At 39.2% G+C, this 19,320-nt stretch overlaps 1 protein-coding gene across 1 annotated transcript in view; it reads right to left on the bottom strand.

Annotated features, from left to right (window-relative positions):
* LOC122834274 (plexin-A2-like) overlaps nt 1–18,509 on the bottom strand; it is an 84,528-nt gene extending 66,019 nt beyond the window's left edge. The window contains exons 1-2 of the mRNA XM_044122562.1: nt 18,163–18,509; nt 3,453–4,800 (exon numbers count right to left, since the gene is read on the bottom strand). Coding sequence (XP_043978497.1) covers nt 3,453–4,676 — 1,224 coding nt within the window. The 5' untranslated portion in view covers nt 4,677–4,800; nt 18,163–18,509. The remainder of the gene's footprint in view (nt 1–3,452; nt 4,801–18,162) is intronic.
* Nucleotides 18,510–19,320: the final 811 nt, after the last annotated feature.

Below are 19,320 nucleotides of genomic sequence, written 5' to 3'. Positions count from 1 at the left end.
ACAGAGGGAGAAGACTATTTGTGAAATACTGAGATCATCGTAGACACGTGAATATAGGATGCAAATTCAAACTGATGTATGGTAAGCCTAACAAGCATTAAGTGTACCATTTTCAGGGTTAAAAATGTTACATCAAAAGGGTATGGGCTGCCGGGCTTTTTAACAAGCCTTGGAGCCAGCAGATTTAAGGAGCAGACTTAATAGCTTATGGCAAACAGAAGAAAACAGCGTATTTTGTGCCTGTTTCTGTGATTTTCAGATTGCTTGATCTGACATTACACAAACACATGGCATAAGAGATGTCAAGTTTTGATTAAGCATCAAAGAGAGCCTGAACGCTTAGCAGTCCTTCCAGATCTTCTAACATGCACCTCAAACCTTCGCTAATTGTCTGTCACTTAGTGTAAAAGACACTTTTTTGAGCCTGCTAATTTCTTATTTCACATCTTCTATTTCTTCATGCTCATGTTAGGCCTTCATGAGATTTTTTTCCTTTCATCAAATAATGTGCCTGAGTTTTACTAACTTTGATTTTTGTAGCAAGTTCAGCATAAATAAACCTGATGCCTTGTCCCATCCAACTAATTTCTCTTCTGACCTCCATTTTGAAAAATAATATCCATTTAAAAAAACCATTCAACAACATCTCTTCTTCTGATCTAAAATATTGATCTTATGAGTGTTTCTATCTATAGAATAGCATATAGCTATTAGCTTTGGCGTACTACAAATGAAATCAACAAGAGATGAATTAATTAAACCATAAATTATCAATTTATCCATCAATCTATCGTGTTTTATACATTTTAGATTGGGTTGTGGGGGAGGGATGACTATATTCCTCTCTCCAGCAACATTACAGCTTACTCTGGGGATCCTAAGGTGTTTTCAGGCCTGAAGGGATTTATAGTCTCTCCATTCTGTGTTCTGGGTCTTTCCCAGGGGATCCTCCCAGTAGGATGAACCAATAAAACCTTTGAATGGAGGCATCCGAAGTCATCCCAATCTAATGCTTTAACGACATCAACCAGCAGAGCAGCAGCAGCCACTCAACGCCCATTTTCCCCAGACAACGGAGCTCCATACTATATCTATGCAACTACCAGTAATCCTGTACAACCTATATCAGAATCTCGGTTCAGTAACTATGCTGGAGCATGCTTTTTCAGTCATGATCCACATTCCATGGCCATAGCTGAGAGCTGGAGAATGAACAGACTGGGAATTTGAGAGCTTTGCTTTTTGGCTCAACTATTCACCACAACAGACTGGATTAACTGCCCCATTATGGGAGACAAGGCCTAATTCTCTGTGTCCATCTCCTGCTACATCCTGCTGTTAGCCTACTTGTCAATGAAACACCAAGATAGTTTGAACACTGATGAAATATTATTGTTTTACCATAGCAAGCAATAGTTTTAAGTCTTGATGTGCTCTCTCTGTCCAATAGTTTTTATCCAACGGGGTCAATTAGAAATGCATGAGGAAATTGACCCGTGACTTGAATAGGAGGATTTTATCTTTAACTTTATCAATGTTCAGCTAATTAGAAACCAAAATTCTATTTGCTTCAGTCAGCAAAAGCGGAACCAGTTTATATTAACAATAATGCCCTTCAGTGTTTAGGATGTTACTGAAAGAAGACTTGGTTACATATTTTGTGTATCGATAAAGTGTTTGAAAGTATGATTGTAAAAGGCATGAAGAGAGAGAACTGTGTTTTTTTTCTGTTTTGTTTTGCTTTTTTGTATTGGTATACATTTATTCAAGCTGCTACACAAGAAGGAAGATGCAAATAACAAGAAAGCACCACAGTCCTATCAATTTCAAGAGTCTAGTTGCTGGAATAGAAAAATCAGCAATATTTCGCAGAACTGTCACAGTTAAGATGAGGGTGTATTGACTCTGTAGAAAATACACAGAGATTATTGTTTAGTAGGGCTTGGCTAATTTTAATTAAACCAACCATCCTAACTGGTACCTAAAACAGTTTTACACCAAAACTGTCAATAGAAAACAGCTGCGACTTATTTTTGAAATTATCTTGCAGCCAACAAACAATCCAGATATCTTGGGATATGGTGCCCTTCTACATTTTTAGATATTCAAGAAAAGATTAAACAAGTTAGCTGTATTCAGGATAAGAAAAGATTTAATTGCTTGTTGTCAGTCTTTCTGGTTTAGTTTTATTCTATGATACCTTCATTTCATAATAGATATTTGCAGATTTTCAGCAATCCAACAAACTGCTCTGTAACATTTGGCTGTTTTTTGTTGTTTTTTTTACTTATCTCATGTTTTGCAATAAACATCTTCTTGTTACGACATCATCTTGCTTTCAAAGTACAGAAAGAAATGTAGTATCATTTAAGAGAGAAATCAAACTACTGAAGTGGGCATTGGCTGCTCAGAGCTTTACAGAATCAGTAATCAGAAATCTTTGATTGGTGCATGTCAAAAATGTGTCAGTGTATGGTATGCATTCTTACATTCCCTTTGCATTGTACTGCCTTAAAGAAATCCCTAAATTTTTATCAACCACTTACCTAAAAGGTTTTAAAACTGTTGCTTTTGTCCCTTCTTACCTGTCTGGAAGAAAGTTATAATAATCTTGTTTCTTCCAAGTATGTGTGTTAATGATTGCTTTTGATATCAGTAATGGTATTCAATTCACTCTGCAAGTCTAGTTTGACTTTAATGTTCATCGTTTTTGATAATTAATCATGTGTTCAAAAAACAGTCAGCGGCAACCGATCGTTTCTTCTTAAAAGTCCAATTATGACACAAAGAGCGTCTTGCTTCACAGTGGGAAATTATTGTTGAATTACAACATATCACTTTTCCCTATCAGTAGCTTTTCTGAATAACATCACATCTTATTTAGACACACTGGAATTAATGTTTGAGTTATGAATCATCAGAGCAATTCATGTGACAGATTTTAATGTTTTTTATGGTTCACTTTCAGCTTATTTCCATAAGAGGCGCTCATTAAGTGGAATTTCAGCCTTCACTAAGACTCAGACTTGGGCATTTACAAGAAAGGCCTTTTTCTGAAGATCAAGAACAGGTCTCAAAGGGCTCAAGCTACTGCTGACAGTGACAAGAGCAGGAGGAAGAAATTAGGGAGAGAAAGGCAAAAAGAGAGGTGGAAAAGGAGGTGGGAATCAGTGTTCAATCCCCTGAATGAAATCAAAGCTCTATACAAAACTCCCCTGATTAGCATTGTGAAATTTATCTCCCCAAGCTCTACTACTATAATAGGATTCTCAGACCTGAATGCTTTCTTTAGCACAGACCAGACTGACTGCCTGTTAGCTTTTAAAGTTACTACCATAGCTATGGAAAACCAAAAAAATCTTTTGTCAAATCTGAGCATTTTTCTTCACACCTGTTGATCTTGGCTGGTCTAAAGATATGTGAGATATGAGGTCTCTCTATTGTCCACTCACCGCCTTTGTGCACTGTACGTCCTTTCCCAGCAACCAGTGCAGCTCCAGGTTCCCTTCTCCCTGGTAGCAGGACTGCAGTCGCTCCTTAATGCGCATGTTGATGTCTTGGATAGTGAAGATGCAAAGAGCAGAATGATCTGAAGGATCATGGTACTGCTTTTGTCCTTTAGAGAACAAAGCAAAGAGGACATCCTCCTGGGCACTGATGTTGAGTGACTTAGCCAGCACCCTGCCTGCCTTAGATAGGTAAGCAGCCTGCAGCAGACGGTACTCTTCACCTCTGTGCACGCACCCCACAGGAAGAGAGACATATGAATGGAACTTCTTGTCACCTTTGCAGAGGCGGATGATTCGAGATGTGTAAAACAGGTCACCAGGTGAGCCGCCTGCAGGCATCCCATTTTCTGGAGTCTCTGGCTGGACGGTCATGAAGTAGACAAAGCTTCCGCTGGAGAAACCATAGATGTAGTAGATGTCAAAGTGCGGAACAAGAGCCAACGTGTCAGAAGGGATTTTAATTAGAGATGAAACAAAATCAGTGTGAAGCTCATAGTCCAGCATGGCAGAGGACTCTGGGTCGCGAGGGAGCTTACGGCTGGAGATAGTTGGAAAGTAATCCTGTTTGCCGCCAACAGCAGTGCCAATGTACAGAGTAGCATCCTGTCCCTGGGAAGGAACGACAACCCCATACATTGTTCCTGTCTGGTTGTCGCTGGACAGATAATGTTCTTTCTTGTGCGTGGGCTCTACAAGAATAAATAAATCGTCTAGCCTCATCAGTTTGCAGATACCCTGATAGAGACTACCACAGGCCAGCAGGCGGTTGTGAGAGTAGTCAATGAGCAGCAGTTTGTTGACATTGTCCATAGAGGCCAAGGGCTCAGAACAAGGCTGAACTATCAAGGGAGGATAACATGCTTTATTATCATATTCTGGGCCTGTGTCATGAGATACCAAAAGTGTGAGATTAGCGGACAATTTGTAGATCCGGTTGATCGCGCCGATGTACAGAGTCCCAGTGGACTGATGCACTGTCAGATGGTTCAACGACCATTCCCTCTTCTCAGACTGGAAGGTGTTCATTGTCTGTCCAAGAGTCGTCTTTTGATTCAAAAAGACTAGAGTCAATAGACAGAGGGCCAGAGGCCATGACATAACCTTTGGATGGTGGTGACCTTTCGTAAGGCTGTCGTAAGTCCATCCTTTATCTGAGCATGTCCCCATCCCCACAGGGCTCCACTGAATGCCTGGCTCAGATAAATGGGGTTGCGTACCAGCAAATGTGAGGATTAGACTGAGAAAAATTGAGCTCAGAAGTGGCCTTGTCTTAAGTAATCTTCACATCATTCTGAAAAAGAAAAGAAGAGAGAATTACTTGTAAACATAAAAAATCATTGCTTCTTTCAAGTGAGAAAATTTTGTTTTCAATATATCATTAGACACTTCACATCAAGACCTAGAAATGGATGAGCTTGTGTTTTCCTTTATCTCTGCTTAGTCAGATGCAAGAAAAATCAAAGAAACAAGTAATCATGTGTTCTAACAGTCGCCCCATATTTACTGAGATGGTCTAATATTCTCTCTTTCAACAGCGTTTTCTCATTATATTCACTGCTGTGTAATACAACACAAGTCAGCCTGCCATTCGCCACTCAGACAAAGCGATGACACAATGTAACTGTGCATTTCTGTTTGGGTGGCTAATTAAATTATCTGAATGCATTAATTAGGCCTCCATATTTTGGGCTCCATGTTTTCCCTTCTTGTTCATTTAAATGGTTGAATCCAGGAGGAATTAATCACTCTCCATTGCGGCTGATTCCTAAATTAAACAGGCTTTTTGGCAGGGAGTCATTAGAGATTCAGGGCCAGCTAGCATCAACCTATGCACTTCTCTGTTTTATTTCATTACCATATTTTATGTGGGTATCATCATGTGTTTTTTAATCTCAAGATGTTTTGTAAAAGAGATGTAAACATCCATCAGTATGAATTATGGAATCTTTATTCCTGGTGATTGAGTCATTTATTTATTTATTTATTCTCAACATTTACTGATTCCACAACTTTACCTCTGCTTCAATCTTTCTCAAACTATTCTATAAGTGGATGACAATGAATCAGGAACAAGTGTAGGTGTGGGAGATTTGTAATTATGCAGTGCCAATGTATGATAACAATTTCATTTATTGTTTATCTTTTCCTTTTTTATTTAATTTGTTCATCCATCCTTTGCCTGGGGAAATATTTGTATTTACTAATTTGGTACTTATAAAACAGAGAGAGAACCACTGCTTCACTATCTGGAGAAAAAGCAATGCAATCAATTGCAAAATATTTTCACTTTTTTCCTGTAAATCTTTTGTTTGAAATAAACAAAAGGTTTTGACATCAGCTTCTTTCCGGTCGCATGCCACTGTATGATTACATTTCTCTTTGACTTCATTTGAAATGATTTGCTCAGAAATACACAAAGGCATACATAAATTCTACCAACATGTAGATTTAGCTTTGTGAAGACAGAGGTTGGTTGAAGTCATGTTATGAACAACTCTTTTATCAACCTCTGAGCTTCTTGGTCTTGCTTGAAGGCAGATTTTATAAAGAAACATCTTTACATTAAGACCCTCCCATCACATGATATGCCATCTGTGCTCAACGAGAAGCTTCTCCAACTCAGATCTGAAAGACTTTCCTAACTTTACTTTGCATAACCCCATCAGAAATGAAAACTTTTCAACTGTTTTTCTATTTAAAAACCAGCACATTCTAGCCAAACACTAGAAGACTTAATCTCAAACCCAACTGTCCTTTTTGGCCGGTGCTAACCTAAACAGTGTTGTCACAGTTAGACTTATAAGTAAAGGTTAAATGAAGACAGCCATGTCAGATCCTGATATGGGGGTCTTGATGTGTTGGGGGCTCTCCATTAGCTGACTAACAGGATGTCCAGCTGAGTTGAGCTGGAGCCAGGGAAGGAGCGGATGGACTGTCACTGAGTAGGCTGGGCTGAATTAAGCTCCACTGCAGCATCTTCTGTCCATCTGTCCCCACAAAGCTCACGCAGCAGGACAAGTCACTAAAGTGCCTCAACCTGCTCTGCTCAATTTGGCAGCCTCAGTATGAGTAACTCCACTGGTAATTGGCCACTGAAGAGTAATACCTGTCACACCTTTTACTGAAGCATTTATATTTGAAGATAGTGTTAGCTTTGCTATATGACATTTGCACAGACTTAACTGAATAATTTTTTATTTCTAAAATAACAGAAGGAATTTTTTGCCTTTTTTCTATTTCCATTGACTGGACATTAAACTTTGAGTTTGTTCTGATTATTCCTCTAGACGCTGAGATTTGGCAGAAAATCTTGACTCTCAAAATTACATTTTATCTGTTTTGGTCAAAACGTCATCCAGAAAATTACAACCCAATATCCCTCAAATCATCAGCTTTGATAAGTCTCTCCCTGCAGAGTTTTAATTTATCTTTTAATTCTAACATTTTATTTCAGGATATTTTTTAAATATATTTTTCAAAAGTAAGTGTAATTTCTGTTGTCTTTTGTGAGGATTTTTAATCAAGCTGAAAGCCCAAAGTGTTGGTCAAACAAAGGCCTTTGGTGTCATATAATGTGGTATGTGAGGTGATGAGGCAGGACGCAGCAGGCCCAGAATGATATGAATAATGATGTTTTAATAATAAATTATGCTCCAAACGGTCCACAAGAATCTGGCAGCACGGCTGAGCGGAAGCCAGGGCTCACACCGGTAGCAACAGAATACTATGCGTGGCAAACAGAACAGGCAGACTGAGTTCACGCGACAATCAAGGAGGACCCGACAAACACACAGAGGCACAGGTGACACTAAATACACATGAGGTAATCAGGGGACGAGACACACCTGGGAAATAATCAAAGGGAGACAGGACAACACGGAGACGTAGAAACACAGAAAACGTGAAATAAACACGCAGAAAAACACGGAACATGACATTTGGTTTATGGTGCGATTCCTTTTTCTGAATCTGCCACAACAGAATGCCATACAGTACTGTAAAAAGCCTTTTAAAAATTAGATCATAAAAATCTGACTGAGTCCTGGGTGCCTGTTCTTGAGCTGCTATAAAATAAAACAGCTGAATGCTTTTATGTTTTCTGCCTGAGTTGTCCCTGCTTAGCGGTGTCAATGAAGAACCTATTGATTTAAAAAAATTTTCAAATAAATTTCCAAATACAGATCTGTTTTTGTGATTTATACTTTGAACTTCTGCAGGGTTTCCAGAACTTTCATTTACTTAGCTTGAAGTAATAAATAGGCGTATGCTCTTGAGATCTGACAGTAAATAGCAGATTAACTGATATTTGCAGAGCGAGGTTTGAGTCTGGTGTGACCTTAAACAGTCGACACCTGCAGTGCCTTCCCGAGGTTAATTTAGTGTTGAGAATCTACCTCTCAAATCCTCCGAGGTGTTACAAAACAGGGGCGAAAACTGGAGCAAAAGTGGCCAGGCATGCAGGGGAGCAGCAGTCTCATCATTTCATCCATTTCTGTTCTCCTGGCTTTGGTCACGTCTGAGGCGTGCAGTCATGCTGCTCGGTGTTTACCCTGGATTATGGAGACAGCTCTTCGCCCTGCGCAGTCCTCCCTGCTGAATTCTCCGCCTCACCACTCACAGACACGCTCCGGCCCAGACGTGACTCATGAACACACAAGCAAACACACAATGGAGGAACATGAGTTTGCTAAGGCCTCTGGGGGGGGGGGATGCGAGCTCCCGATAGGCACCAATCACAATGTAAAAGAGTGAGAAGCCATGCTCTTGTTCACCATAAACATAACCCTTTGACCTGGATTAAGATGAGTGGAACTGAATCTATCACTTATACCAGCTTTTAAAGCATTGACTGCTGTAACAAAGTTTTTAGCTCAGTGTTAGAGATGTTTTACTTGTTCTCAGAGTCACCTATTAGTTTATGGGTAGCATTATTCTAATTTTGGTTCCTTCCAATGGAAAAAAAGGGTTTCTTTCATTCATAATTTTCATTACAATTTTTTGCAAAGAAGTTTGTGGATTTCTAGGGACAAATCTCTTTATCATCTCTCAAATATCAGATTGAGCACAAACACCATTCACCTCAAGTTTGCCTTGTTTGTTTCTTCTGGCTGCACATTTGTGTGAGATTGTGAGGGCTGCCGGCAGACTGTGCCGCGATCCTTCTTAAGGTCAGAAGCTGGATCTCTGCTCTCACACTTAGTCAACAATGGGATTCATTGTCACTCGCATCAGAGGTGATAAAAAAAAGAATTTTGTTGTTCTTGTTGCTGTTGTTGTTACACTGGCCTAGATTTATAAGGCTGCACAAAGGCAATAACAGTATAAGACCACGGGGGTGGAAAACTGTCTGAATTACAGTAGTCATAACAACTTCTGCCCTCATAATTATAATCAGGCTGTGCTGAGACATGCATGGTTCCTTAGCCTCTAAGTTTGTGGAGACAAGAAAAGCTTAAAATAAAGTTTCCTCCAACAAATCATCTTAGATTTCAAGAAAAGAAATCAGTAGGAGTATTTCTAAACAGAATTCACACCTAAAGCGTGGAAACTGATGATAGGACGGTGCTGGTTACATTACACCTACATGCTATATTGCACTTTTATAGCTTTGGAGCTACATTTCATACAAACCATGTGTCTATTCACATTACAATTATATCATTGTATATAATCTACTTCATGGCTGTCAAAATATTGGCATTTTATTACAATTAAAACACAGAAGTAAAATGCTTACCTTATATCAAAATACATCAAAATATTATACATGCCAGACAGTATAAGAAGGTTATCTGTTTAACTTGTTATTGGCCCTATTTCTGCTTTATTCTCTTGTAGGTGCAAATGAATACCAGTCGATATGAACTGTGCAGCCACCATTCATCTCCAATTTGTACTGGAAAATGTTGGATATTAATTGACCAGCATAGTGGATGTAGTTAAGAATTACATAAGTGACATTAAAGAAAAACTTGCATTTGCTACAAAGTTCTATGCTAACAAGCCAGGTTCATTTTAAGTTTTATGTCTCAACAGTGCTATGTTGCTGTTTTTTTTAAGACCAAGATTAAAGCTGACAAATGTTGACCAGAAACTAGTCAGAACCCATAGCGACCTACCCCGCTGACTCTTTGATCACTAAAGAAAATCTGATGCAAAGTTGACCCAAACACAGAAACTGAATGGAGTACTTGCTGTGTTTATTTGCTTTGACAAAATATAGGAACTTGATTTTCAGTTGCAGGTGTATATGAATCCAAAGAACAGACCAGATCAAAAATATTAACAGATCTTATCTCCAGTTTTGTTTTACAGTTAAGCAAAAGCTTTACCTTTTATTTCTACTTTAATCTAAATGACTGCTGACAAACATACTTACCAATTTTGCACTCATTAAAATTATAAAAATAATACTCTTATTGTAAATAAAAAATGACAACACATCTTTTTACTCTTTGTTATGACTATTTAAATTCATAATTCATAGAAATAATTATAAAGACCGGGGCTGGACATGGATAGTTTAAAAGATTTTAGAACATTTAACTCCAAAATTGCAGATGAAATGGATGTAGTACGAAATGAAATGACAATGTGTGGATACAAAATGGCCAAGTGACCTAAAGCTAACAAGACGGGATACTTTTATTGGAGCAAAAATACACATTGATGTCTATGGGGAAAGGGGAACTAGTGTCTTACACATTACGCATGAATGGACTGGGGGGGTGCCAATTGCAACCAAATTTGACTTCCAAATGAATAAATGAAGGCAATTAGTAGATCTGTTTACAATGTTGTGAAGACAGAAGTAGGTCAAACGTGGCAGACAGGAGGGAGGAGGGAGCCAGCGAGCCAGAGCCAGGGGCTGTCGCTGGTACCTACAGTGACGAGTCGAGGAACTAGGACATAAAAAACTGCCGTCTTCATTAATGATGACTTTTAAATGAATGTCATTTTGAATCACGGGAGACCAGTGGGGTTTATTAGAAAAAGCAATGTTTTGAGATCAGCCCACCGTATTTTATGGAGGGGAAGCCGAGGGCAGCCTTCACAGTCCCCAATTATAGAAACACAGAATCAGGCTTTATATAGTATAATGTGTAGCAAGGATGTCTACACTGCTAATGGCCAGAGGATATGTTCACTTTGATGCCTCCATGTGGAATCTCGTGACAGTTAGCCTGCGGTTAATTTTTATCATTTTGTTCAACAATGAGTAGTCAAACAGCAAGACGGTTTTTCTCAGTCGGGGAAGAAAAGTCACACACATAATATTTAAATTACTCATTCTGATGTTCTGAAAGCCAGGCCACTGTGAATTCATTAAATTTTATCGGCAGCGCTCTGTGCATCCCAGAGTTATTTTTATATCACCAAACATGACCCCTAACTGCCGTTTCTGCATGGTTGTTGTTTAGTTTATTGGTCAGCTGCAGATATTGCAGGCTTAAGGGCTCTCTAGCCAGCCACTAATCTTCCTGGTAGAGAAGAGGCGGATGTCTGCGGGGAGCAGTAAAACGGCACTATGTCATCACAACTCGCTCGGCTTGTATTAAGTGCAGGATGCTGCAGGAAACCTGGACACAGGCAAATGTGACATAGGGGACTAATTCCAGCACATCACCACAACACCATCAGGAGAATGCTCTGCAATCCATGCCATTATCTCAGAGCGTATGCAATATACATGCTGATCCACCAATATACCCGAAATTGTCATTAAGAAGAGAGATGAAAGGAGCTGCTGTTCTGTTCCTGTGCATACATTTTTACTTCCTTCCTTCTTCTATAAATCTTATTGTTTTTTTATCCTGGTTGGCCTCACACTGGCTCATCTCAACAGCTGAAGCCCTTCCATTGCATATATGATAAGCATAGGGGGAAAAGTCAGGGTGACCTCCAGCGCCGTGATGAAAACCTGCGCAGTTCGACTGCAATAGAGGGTCTTCTATAATTCAGAGATCACAGAAGAAGACAGAGTGAGCTGTGTTTGCTTTGGAGCCAGACAGCATGTGTGCGGGATCGACCGCCCGGTACCTCCTTTCCTTTAGCAACACTAAGGTGCAAAAGGAGAACGAAGAGAGGAATAAAATGGTCAGGCTTTGTAGTTAAAACTGGATTTTACAACTGAAAGAAAGTTTAACATATAAAGATGGTAAAGTTAGAAAACATACCACTGTAAATCTGGAATAGCTTTAATTTTTTGTGTGTGTGTGTTTTTTTTTTATCTCTGTTTTTGTCATTTCTGAGCTGGTTTTTCTGAGTAACAAAACAATATTTTTGCCCAGACTGATTAACTTACACATGAGGGGGGCTACAATGCTTTTGCATGCATAAATCATAAGAATCTGACAGGGAAAACACACCACATTTGGCAGACACTAGACTCCAGCAAGCTTCAAAATGAGAAAAATAATCAGAAACTGAGGTGCAGGGTACCTGTAAAACTCAAGTCCACAGTTCTCAGGGTGCAATCTAAGGATTCATCCCAAATAAGGCTGCATGTTTTTCTTTGGGGCCTCAGTCTTTGACCATATGGCTTCATGGAGTAGAAGATGCCAAGGTTAGGAGCGGCTGGCATGAATGATTAGGATCAAAGAAATTACAATGCAAAGGAACAGCTGCTACTTCCGCTGCTGACAAATCACTCTAAGCAAGAGGAGACAGTGATAGATGGTCAGGGAGGAAAAGGAACCGGAAGACGGAGACTGATGTTCTTCTGTTTCACAACTTCTACTTTAAACTATATGTGTTGGTACACAAAATGGTCAGGATTTCAGCCACAGCAAAAATTTTGTGACCATTCTTATGGGGCAGCAGCACAAAAACAAGCATTTGCTCAGATTATACTGGCCTGTGTTCATAATCAGTATTGCTTGTTAATTTTAAGCTACTCAGAAATTCTACTGTTTCAAAATCCTCTTTTTAAGGGAATCAACAGAAAAAGAAGCAGCTTGGTGAGTGGATAGTTCCCTTTTTTAAAGCAATCTACCAGGAATAGACACAGACTATCTGTTCAATAGAATTTACCTGAAACTGACTGATTTACTTTTTTCCACCAAAACAAAATCCTGCAGAAATAACACATAATGTTCTGTGGAAAAAAGTCCAACAAAGAAACCTCAGAGAGCTTGGCTTGTCGAAGCCAACAAACAATTATGGTGCAGCAGTCTAAAAAGTCCAGGTAGCTTTCTGGTACATGTAATCTGATGAGAGCTATTTTGAAGATGTTCCCACTGGGCAATCACACAGGCCTTTTTTTCTGGAAATGGCTCCCTTACTTTCTTGTAAGACTAGCACGGGTAATGCATTCAGCAGGTTCCAGCAAATGCCTTGCCTTCCCAAGTTACAGCAGGAGAAAACTAATTTCATGATGTCCTCTAATATTGTAGCTAGAAACTCAAAACCTTAAACTCTGTCTTTTAGTCTTCGGAGACTGCAGGTTTGGGAAAACTTGAATGTGCAGGTACATCTCATTAAATTAGAATGTTATTGAAATGTTTATTTATTTAAATAAATGACGTAAACCAGTGAAACTTAACAGAGTTTCATTATACCCAGTGATATGACATAAAATGTTCATTTCTACTTATCCTCAGTGTAAGGCTTACAGTTAATGAAAACCCAAAAGTTTGAATATTACAAAAGAGCAATAAAACAATGTGTAGCCTATGACAGAAATTACATGTATATGTACTGGACTCTATCTACTCAATACTTAGTCATCAGGTCTTGCATTACATGAAGCCATTCAGCCTGTGGTTCTTCTGAAGTGTAAGGAAGTCTAAGTTGCTTTAATAGCAGCCACTGTCTATATTAGTGGTTCTGGTGTCTCACCTCTTCTACTTGACAATAACACACAGGTTCTCAGTGGGGTTCCCATCTCAGGCAGATTTGCTGGCTAATCAAGCACAGTCATACCATAGTCATTAAGCCTCAGGCGTGGTAGTTTTGGCAGTGTTGTTAGCTGCCAGATCCTGCTGGAAAATGAAATCAGCATCTCTGTTGAGCTTGTCAGTAGAGGGAAGCATGAACTGGTGTAAATTGTTCTTGTGGAAAGCTGCACTGACTTTGGATGTGAAAAAATCACAGAAGACTTAGAAGAGCAGATGAAGCTTTCTCTTATTGTGGAAACATCATTGTGGAGTTCAAGGAATTTGGGTTCTGTGCCCCTTCACTCTTCCTGCATGCTCTGGGACTTTAATTTCCGAATGATAATAATATAATTATATAATGCAAAATTGACCTTTAATCTAAAAAGAGGACATTGTAACTCTGACCATCCTGTGCTATTTTGTGACAACCAGACCATCTTCATTTGAAAGATTTCTTCCTTTCCTTATCTTGATTTGTGATAGTAAGCAGTAAGAGATAACATTTTTCATCTCATTTTATCTCATCTTGCAGCAAAGAATCTCTTGTCTCTGACTGCCAGTTTACAGCTGCTCAGAAACGTGACTGAGTAATAAAAACTAACTCTGTGGCATCAGTCCAGTTGCAATGCTATGGTATCATATCCTCCAGAGTGGCTGACAGGAAGTGTTGCAAACACGTGATATAAAAAAGAGGTAATTTGAGATAAACTGATCCATTCATTTCTATTAGATATTTAACATTCAAAGCTGACATTCAAATGAAAACATTTTATTATCTTAAAGTTTGAAAGTGCTATTTTTGGACGTAGGAAGAAGTTGAGAGAAGAAATCCCTCAACTCTGTCCACTTCTTTCAGAACCATATGCTACCAGCTTAACTCAGTGCCAAGGAAAATCTTGAAAAACTCACACATCAGCAAAGTCATTGCAGTGTTTGTATCAGCAGTGAAGTGACAATCTGGAGGCAGCGCACCATATTGCACGACCACCATCACTGCATGCTGAGTGCCGCTGCCAAGAGCTGCCATCTGGCAGGTGAGCTGCACTCTTTCCACTTGTTCCTTTTCTTCCACTTACCTCTCTCCACCACAGTTTGTCACCACCTCTTTCTTTCATCTTCTTCCTCTCTGTTTTAGCCTTCATAGCTCTTCTGTACTCTCTCTACCTCTACTTGTTACTCTGTCTGAGTTTCCTGAGTACATGTGAGGTTTCTGTCTGCATTAAGCTCTCTTCAGGCCTGGATAAAACATTAAAACAAGGAGAAGCACAAAGTTTAAAATCGAATAAAGGAAGCACAACAGCATTTAAGATGTGCCTTATGAACTGCAGTTTCACCATATTTCTTCCCCCTGACTGTTTTCTGGCCTCTCTTTATCTCTTCCATCCTATGTGAATGCTAAAACACATCAGGTGCAGGATATATCAGGGCTCTATGCACAAGGGCACACGCTGAGCTCTCGACATCACCTCTTTCCTCTGGCTTTAGCATCTGAACAGTCCACTTAAATTACTGTCTCCATGAGCATCCACAGTAGAAGAGGGTGGAAAGGGCGAGACTCGAAGTTAGGAGGTGGAGGGCGATCTCCAGCTACGGATGATTACAGTGAGCCGCTGCGCACTGTGTAGTTGTGTTACATACACTAATGCATTAATGCAATGACCGTGCATCACCTTTCCCCCTGACCCACATTTGCACTCCCTGTTCTTTAAATTGCTCAAAAGTCAATGTCACATATTCAACTGGTTGTTCAAATTAACTTATTTTTCTATGGAGAAGAACAGAGGAGTGTTCCTTCCTTGTTCTTTCCCTCTCTTTCGATCCTCTCAAACCTACAGTAGCTCATTAATCTCTGCAGAGGTCTAAGATAACACTTAACTTCTCGCTTGTGGGTGAAAGTGACAGAGACAGATGTTCTAAATTACTTCACCTACACCGGTCCAGTGTTGCCTCCAGGGGTAAGAGACTCAACAATAATGCGGTTTCATCTGCAGCTCTTCTCGAAAATGCTCCAAAGAGCTCTGTTACAGATGAACACAGAAATCAATGGACAATTTGTAAGCCCACTGTGTATAAAATTTTGCAATTGACTGAATTAGAAGTTGTTGAGCAAATCTTTTCAACATGTGAAACACAGTTAAAACCTGATGTTTCTAACAATGAATAAAAAATAACACTTTTTCTTCATTGTCTGACATTAAGTCACACTAAACTTTTTCTTTTGGTTTTAGGTCAGTTAAGATTTCCATTCTATTTGCTAAATACCAAAATAATAAACAACATGTTTTTAGATAACTTTTTTATTTTTTGTAATAATGCTTATAAGCTCCCCCTTTTCCTCTTCATGTAACAATATCCAATAACAAGAGCACTGCACTCAATATGCATATTATTAGCTGATTGGACTGCAATAAATGTTAGCTCTCTATTTAAGCGCCATATACTGAAACTTGCCTGTAATGTATTTGATGACACACATTGCTTATGCAGAATAAATTGTGTTAGAAAGTAAAGTGAGGATAAGGTGGTACCAACCAAATCTTTGTCAGTAAAACTTTAATTATTTTTATTTCAGCAGCTGGATACACCACTCAGTCTGGGGTCTATGTTTCCAAAGAACCCAAAGCAAAAAAAAAGCAAAATAAATACTTTTTAATTATTTTTACTCAACAATTCATAGTTGTTCACAATAATTATTAATATTATCTCACATCAAATATCATGTTATTATTGTAAAGCCATATGAAAAACAATTAGCTTCTGTTAATCGATGGAAGGACATGTCTAAAAAAATTACTTTACCTCTGAGAATGTTTAAAAACTGTAACCTGGCTTGTTATGTTGCTTTTGATGTGAAGACGTCGTCCCTGCTGAGTGGCCTTTCAGTCCAGGATATATTTTACAATTATACTCTCTTACCAGCTTCATGCATCATCTTCACAAAGTCTTTTGATTTTGTTCTGGGATTAATATCTGCATCTTGCAACAAAAGACTGAGACAAGGAATCTTTCTGCCTATTGAACGATATGAATATGACACCTTCAGGCATCTGAATATTAAACCAGGATTGAATGAGACATACAGAGTCTACTTTCCCATGCCTTCATACAAGGACACAGTGTGTTTGAAGTGTTGTCTTGAAGTTGATCCTTACCAGTGCTTCAAAATAACTTCAATATTATGAAATAAACTTTCAAAAGACAGCAATGTTAAGATAATATCTTTGTCTGCTAATCGTAAGGTACTGAGTATAACTGAATTTAAAGAACTGATAAAAGCATTGTTAAAGTGATTTTATGCCTTGAGACTTGGTACAAAAGCCTTCTTCCTGACAACGTCCCAGGATTGAATTATTTTATTCTCTCTGGTTTTTTCTTAACATCTCGTTGAAAAGGCTTTGAACCACAGCAGCTGTATGACAATCATTATTAGTCGTTTTGAAACGGCAACTATTTTAAGCCTGATTATATCTTCACGGTATCTAACCTGTACCTATTTTGAAGCCTAAAATAATTAACTCAGCAGTAACTCGGCTTTCTAGAAATGAGAATATTTCCTTGTGAATACATACTTTACTGTTTTTCTTGGAAAGATTACTTCTTATTCCCACACAAAAGGGGGTTTTACATTAGGATGTTTAATCCTGAGGTTATTGCTACCACAGCAAAAGTCTCTGATATTTACTTCACAGTGAACAAAATAATTCATGACTTTTATTATTTGGTAAAAGTGGGGCTTTGTTGATCATCTTACTACTACATCACAGACCTAACCAACGTTTAATTTATTAACATCAATGCAACAGAAAGAAAAAAGATAAAATGAATGTGAAGATTCGTTTAAATCCTAAAATTAGCAGGCAACTGATAAAATGCTGAAGCACATGACAGGCAGGAGCATGCCAAAAGAGAAGCCAATTTTTTTTTCCTCTGTCTTTCTCTCTCTCCACGAGAGGCTTTACTCACTCTGGAGGGGCCAGGAGAATAAAAGCTAGTCCAACTGGCTGGCCAGATAAGCCAGACCAGAAAGAGCACACAGACAGAAGAGAGAGGTTCATCTGCTTTGCATGAGGGGTGAGAGTCAAAAAAAAAAAAAAAAGATGAGAATCCAACTGCCTCCCCTCCTCACCCTGTCTCTTCCACCAAAAACACACAGGGACAGTCACATACGGGGGCTTGAACAAAGATGCACTTGGTCAACAGCATTGTTGAGGCTGGCACAGCTCACAGCTCTGTGCTCTTTAGGACTCAGCCTTCATCATCCCGGCTCCTGCCCCGGCTTATCAGCATCCCAGTGGCTTGCACTCTGCCCTGACTGCCAAGGCTGCAGGAGGAGGAGATAGGACAGCAGCAGTGGAGGGCTGACTGACTGACTCTGTATCTCCAAGCTTAATACTTCACTCTATTTTTTTCTCTCTCCTGATGACCACTGATCTGATGCGCTGCCCGGAATAATCCACACGCTTAGAGAAAAAAATCCTCACAAGCAGGCTGCTGCAGTCTTTGTCTAATACAGCTGAAGGAAATTTATCCCCTGATGGTGTCATTATTTTTCATCTGACCTGATGAAGAGTTGACCTGCCTCTTGTCAGTAAATTTGATGGAAAACATTCACACTATTCTAAGAGCATCACCTGCGTCTTGTCACAGGTGGTCAGCAGAAATGTTTTTTAACAAGTGCACAGCCTCGTTTCAAGGTTCAAACGCTGCGTAAAGTCATGCAACTTTCCGCTTCTGCACAATAATGGGTAAAAAAAAGCAAAAGGTTAAGTACTCACCTTGAAACAGCAGGAGACTCATTCATGAATGGGGCAGAGTCAATGATTTCTCTGGGGTTTGAGCGCAGCGTCCGGCCACCACCTGTCCGTCAGTGGATCAGATATGAGCAGATGAATGAATTTATTCTAAGTGCTGACGCGCCGCGCAGCTTGGAAACTCATCCGGACAACAGTGAGCATCTCCCGGTGATCCGCTGAGAAGGAAGCGGCATCGAATGACCCTCTCGCCTCGCTCAGGGATTGATCCTTTTCTCTAAAAGGCTGCCACGGTTTCTCTACTCTCCTCCTCCCTCTGTCTGTCTGTTTGTCCGTCTGTCTGAGAGTGACTGTGGGCTTCACAGTGAGGATGCCGGTGATACATGAAGTCACCCATCAGTTCACTTGCACCTCACGTACTGTGTGCGTTTTTTTCTTTCTTTTAGACCCAACCTCCATCGCGTCATCCAGTTGCCCAACACCAACGCTGTCCTATGGGCTACTACTTGATTTAATTACCTACGTATAGCAAACAAACTTATTATTCATTATGTTATTTAAAAATAATATTTTTATATAAATATAGCAAAACATTTAATACACTTAGAAGTCTAAAAAGTTTTTAGAAGACCAACTCGGTCTCAGATTAAATATGATCAGGTTTATCCATGGGGATATGCCAAAGGATTACAGTATTGCTATTAGGCAGACACATCTCTGAAACAAAAGAAAATTAGTTAGTAGCTCGATCCATACTGCAACCAACTGTTAAGATACCAGAAAGAAGCGGAAATTATATTTTAAATCTGTATATATCAACAGATATTCATGTATACCCAGCGTTTTATTTTAAAACAGAAGACAAGATGCATGCACACTGCAGTTTGGACAAATGACTTTTAAATACCGCCATCTGTAGGAAGCACAACGTAACTGCAACTCTTCGGCGCTTGAATCATCTTAGCTGTGAATGAAAAGCTTATTTGGGGACAAATCTAATTGAGGGGTAATTATTATTATAAGAGACCAGAGTCAATGCTTAAGAGGGAGACTGTTATTTTAAGAAATTATTTTGGAAAAAAGGAAAAGAAAAAATTTAACAGAAAAGAGATAAGGTAAACAATGGAAGGATATTCTGAAGGACTAGAACAATAGCAGAATTTTGGATCAGCTGAAGCTTTC

Source organism: Gambusia affinis, linkage group LG07 (assembly GCF_019740435.1).
Source record: "Gambusia affinis linkage group LG07, SWU_Gaff_1.0, whole genome shotgun sequence".
NCBI lineage: Eukaryota > Metazoa > Chordata > Actinopteri > Cyprinodontiformes > Poeciliidae > Gambusia > Gambusia affinis.
Note: the sequence above shows the minus strand (reverse complement) of the source record. Positions and strands in the feature narration are given on the sequence as shown.